Source organism: Barbus barbus (assembly GCF_936440315.1).
Source record: "Barbus barbus genome assembly, chromosome: 26".
Taxonomy (NCBI): Eukaryota; Metazoa; Chordata; class Actinopteri; order Cypriniformes; family Cyprinidae; genus Barbus; species Barbus barbus.
In genome coordinates, this window is record NC_136754.1 from 1,688,500 (window position 1) to 1,693,486 (window position 4,987).

A 4,987-nucleotide genomic window follows, 5' to 3' on the forward strand; every position below is an offset into this window, starting at 1 on the left:
ATTATTTGTGACTACTATCAAAGTACTATCTGATACTCCCATTGTACCATGATAACGGCACAGTACTTCCATCTAAAGGTTAACCTTTAGAAAGTAAATTTAATAGTTTGTTTCACAAGAGCCATAGGCTATAATTCTCTGGCTTTTTATTGACCCTGTTTTGTTGCGCAACAGCTCTTCTGTTTCACGGGAAAGTGAAAGTAGGTTATAGCACAATAAAAACTATATTAAATATAGTCTGAAATGGATTAGGACTGTCAGATTTGTTTACTACTGTCATGTGTTTTAAAACATGTAACTGCAAGATACTAAAGATACTAAAATTCAGAGATCTTTGTATGAACTCAAAAAATTCTCATCAAGTTCTTCTAAAATCAGATGATACATTCATTTTATAGCATTATACTCTTTGTATGAGAGATATTGATTTATTGTGTCTGTTGTCTTCAGAGGGATTTTAGGGACTTAAACATAATAATAAATAAAACCATAAAATGCATTATGAGAGAAAGGACAAGTCCAGTTATTTTCAAAATATTTTATTTTTGATATATGAGAAAATATCTGTAGTTTAAAGAATATTTTCATCAGGTATTGAACCCAAAGAGCGTATGACCCAGTTTCAAAACAGGCAAACAATAAAACTCATTGCATCACATCCTTTATAATGATACATTCTCACTGGATCAAGTGTGAACATTAAAGTAAAAAAACAGTAGTTCCACTTAAATTAAAAAAAGAAGCAAACATATGAAACGAAATATGCAGAAATTGAGATTCGTGAATATAAATGAGATCTATGAGGATTCATTCTAACAATAACTATAAAATAATCACTCATTAAGCTCATAGCATTAAGCAAAATAGCAAATCATAATTTACAAAGCATTATAACATCGTACAAACTCAAAAATCACTTGTCGGTGCGTCAGCAGTATAATAAACTCATAAGGAAATAGAAGGATTATCTGCTTTGCTTGCAAAACCTTCCCACCCACATTTACGACTAATAATATTTTTACCACACTGACTGTTTATTGATACTGTGGGGCAAAAGCGGTAAATCAAAGTGTACAAAGTGAAGGTTCATAATACAGTAGCTTAATACGACCCTCAAGGTAACGCTATACACATGAGCTCTGTCCCAAAACCTAGCGAGCTGCCTATGTAGTCAGTAGGTTCAAGCGGCATTGCATGCATTGAAATATGGCGGACAAAGTGGAAGAAATTTAAATATACATTTTATTAAATAGGCTACTGAAAAGAGCCAGTAAAAGCAATTTAACCCCCGGTTTCACAGACAAGGCTTAAGCCTAGTCCTAGACTAAATTGTAAGTCTGAGCTGTTTCAGTTGAAATAAACTTGCACTGACTGATCTCAAAATATATCAGTGCCTTTGTTTTGTCTCAAGATGCACCCCAGTAATGTTTTATTCTAAGGATGTTTATAAAAATGACTTAAATGTCCTAATTGAAGCCTAATCCTGGCTTAGTCTAAGCCCTGTCTGTGAAACCAGGCCTATATGTATTGTAATTTAAATGTGGTTTACATGAGGAACACTAGCTAATTGTGCACTGATTGAGTTGATTACTATGTAGAGTTGCTTTATACTTCGTAGGTGGTAATTTCGTCATCAGTACAGTACACTCATACTGTATGCGCATGTATTTTATTTATTTATTTTTTGCAGTAATCACTTTGTCCACTGAACCGCCCTTTGTTTCACAGTCGGAAAAGAAACAGAGGAGACCGATTGCTAAAGACAACACAAAAACATCAAACGCAGGTGAGGAGGCTAAAATACACCCGAGATTATAGTTTAAATGAGTACAGAGACATTTTTACTCCTCATAACTTTGGAGAGAAAAGTGCAGACAGTGGACAACAAAGTTTACGACAGAGCTTGGAAGTGATGACAACAGCAGCAGGTGGAAAGGGAAAATAATGGCCATCTCCCATTCTGAGCATTTAACCAGCAGTCCATCAGTGAAGCGACAAATGGCACCTGATACCAGATAGAGCACAGGGCAGAACACTAAGAACATCACTCAATCCATGCTGAAATGTGCTCTTGGAGACCCAGAACTCAAAGAAAGTGTGTGATTGGCCGAGACACTCCAGCTGTTTTCCCTCTGGTCCTCTCTCGGCCGCCACTGGCTTGTTTAACCCCGTAAATTCTGTACATCAAAACAAAAATAAGTGATTTAATAACAGTATCACGTTTCAAATAGTGTCTTTTGACAAAATTGTTATTTTATAATTATCATACATGCCATGTTTATGGTTTAGCCTATTATTAATTGATATTAAGGAATATTAGTACATTTAAAAGCATTAAAAAAGCACTTCAGGCATCTGATATACTAGTATTTTGAATTAGATTTTATTTATATATATTGTTTTCATTTTAAGTTTAGTTAAGTTTTAAGTTTTTTTTACTTTTTAATAAAATTATTCATCAATTAGTATATATTAGTTTTAGTTCATAAGTTTATTAGTAGTATATTAGTTTATTAGTACTTTATTAGTTTATCAGTAGTTTATTAGTAGTTATTAGTTATAACTAGCTGAAATAGTTAAATGTTTAATATTTATTTCAGTTAATGTTTATTTTATTTTGAGTAAAGATTTTTTTTATGGTTTTAATTAATGATGATAACCCTGACTGTAGAAGTATTTAAGTCAATAGGTGATAAATGCTTAATTTTTTTTTAATTGAAATAATTAATAGTTAAATTTCAAAATATACACACCTTCCTCTTCGTATGTGAGGTCTGTACGTCCACCCTCCGCATGAGTTCATGGACCCATTTCTCTCTGGGGTCAGTGCACACCATACGGCCACGTTTCAATGTGAAGCTGTGGAGAGACGATTGCATTCAATTATGAGGTTTAAAACAGGAAATCACATATAAAAGACTGATCTCTCTCCTGCAGTTTACTGCAGTGCAATGCATTTTAAATCTAAACATTTTATGCACTCACTTCACTTACGGAAAAGATTAAGACCCAACCATACACATAAATGCAGATTTGTTTTGCCCATATTTACTAAGTAACATATATATGTTGCTTACACAACAGCTTGGATGTTGCAGCCTCCGTCCAGCTCTTGTTTTCTGTAGCTGATCACTTTGCTCTTAATGGACGATTTAATTTTCCTGACGTACTTCAGACAGCAGTCCTCATACGAGCCTAGGCAGACATACATACACATCAGTAGAATAAAAAACACATGCATCAATGAATCGTAACATAACAACAATTTTTACAGGCAATTACTGATGGATGATTTAGTGAATGTGTCTCATAAAACCATAAATAGTGGAAAGACAACACGGGTGCTTATGAGAACTGCTAGCAGAGCCATTAGAAGTGAAACTGAATTCAATAACTATTCAAAGTATACACACATACTGCAGAGAAAACACTAAATGTTTAGTGAATTATTTTTAAAACTTAATTAGAGGAAGATGATGAGGTGGACACACCGTCTTCACTTTTACCTTTTTTTAAAAAAAAATTTAAATTATTTCTTTTATATTTTTTCAATTAATTATTTGCGTTGTTTTTGTTTTAAACTGAAGAGGATAAATGATACCATCCCCTTTTTTAATTTCTGTTTCCAAAAAGACATACTATCTTATATACAAAATGAAAAACTATGACAGATGCTGTAAAAATATACTTTAATAATAATATATAAATAGCATAATTAAATATCGTTTAAATATAATACACATCATGCAACAAATATGCTAAACATATCATATGGATATGACGAAAACAGGAAATGTTTACCAAACTTTAGACTGCATGAATGATTTTAATTAACATTTAAAATAATTCAGTGTAACGTGAATTGCTCCACCATTAAATCAATTCATTGGAATTCATTTTAAATACATTTGTCTCTTTAGAAATATTTTGAAAAGGCAAAGTACAGCTTTGACATTTGATTTTGAAATTTAAAAATGCATTAATTTATTGTTTTTCTGAATTTTACATGTGCAAACTAAATAATGCTATAAAAAATCAAGTATTGTGCAATATGTATTTTCTTAAACTTCAACATTGCAACTTCGAAGAAGTGTTTTTGGTGTAAAAGAGGCGGATTGTTTGTAATGCAATCATCATCTGTGGTTTTTACCTTGTGCCAGTGTGAGGTAGAGGAATCCCAGGAGGATGACGAAGAAGAAGATGCTGAACCGCATGATTTCCCTGTTTCTCTACGGTAAAAATGAGACAGAAAATCATGAACCGCTTCACCAGGTACACTCACAAGCACATGCCCACACAATAGATGCTCTTATGAGAGCCTCCATAAACCTTATCAGCACCGAAGGGGCGTTTTCAGCACACTTATCCTCATTTCTCCGGCCTTGACCCTTGGACATCAGTAACATATTAAGAAAGCTCTTTGTGCTGTCAAAAAGCAGTTAAAATTACGACAGATGCTGTAAAAATATAATTTTATCATCTCTGAACAAAACTTGCAGCATAAAGACAAACCTACATATTTTATGAGAAGAACACTAAGACAAAACTGAATGCAAGCTTTGTTCATGAACACATTAATCTTAATTTATCTTTAGTAAATCATGAATGATTATTGGCGGGTGATAGGATTTTTTCCGGTCATTCCAACGCATGCAGTCACAACAATACGTCAAATTTACTTGGAAACCCAACAGGTGAAGGTCGGCATTTCAAAGAAAAAACTAAAATTGTACAGTTTGGCATCATTAAAGAGTTTAGATTTTGAAAGGATTTCCGTTAAACATTAGATTCTGTAAAATGATGTTGTTTTCATATTACCTTGTTTGTATAGAAAAGCGTAGTTTCTTCTCAGTACCAGGATTCTGTGCAGGTTTCCCAGTTGCATTGACTTATAATGGGCCCAGCCCTGATACCTGAGCCAGGTGAAGCCACATCCCTCACGAGGAAATGAGGGAACATTGAGATCATTTACATTTACCTGATGCTT

At 33.3% G+C, this 4,987-nt stretch overlaps 1 protein-coding gene across 3 annotated transcripts; it reads right to left on the reverse strand.

Moving 5' to 3' along the window:
• Positions 1-504: 504 nt before the first annotated feature.
• Positions 505-4,987, reverse strand: ccl25a (chemokine (C-C motif) ligand 25a). 3 transcript variants are annotated; one of them, XR_013782083.1, is made up of 6 exons: positions 4,819-4,987; positions 4,151-4,229; positions 3,078-3,195; positions 2,754-2,859; positions 1,519-2,177; positions 531-1,306 (listed from the first exon to the last, which is right to left on the reverse strand). XR_013782083.1 is itself a non-coding variant. In XM_079380030.1 (5 exons), exons 2-5 carry the CDS (start codon positions 4,212-4,214, stop codon positions 2,163-2,165), a joined length of 303 nt encoding a protein of 100 aa, XP_079236156.1. In that variant the 5' UTR covers positions 4,215-4,229; positions 4,819-4,987; the 3' UTR covers positions 505-2,162. The 3 variants fall into 3 exon arrangements, 2 of the variants coding, with proteins under 2 accessions (XP_079236156.1, XP_079236157.1); XM_079380030.1 differs by having other exon boundaries at positions 505-2,177; XM_079380031.1 differs by having other exon boundaries at positions 531-2,177; positions 4,151-4,221; positions 4,819-4,983.

Coding starts and splice junctions, on each gene's coding strand:
- ccl25a (XM_079380030.1), bottom strand. CDS start 4,214: ATGCGGTTCAGCATCTTCTTCTTCGTCATCCTCCTGGGATTCCTCTAC. Junction 3,196..4,150: donor CTACCTCACACTGGCACAAG/GTAAAAACCACA, acceptor ATGTCTGCCTAG/GCTCGTATGAGGACTGCTGT. Junction 2,860..3,077: donor TGCAACATCCAAGCTGTTGT/GTAAGCAACATA, acceptor GTCTCTCCACAG/CTTCACATTGAAACGTGGCC.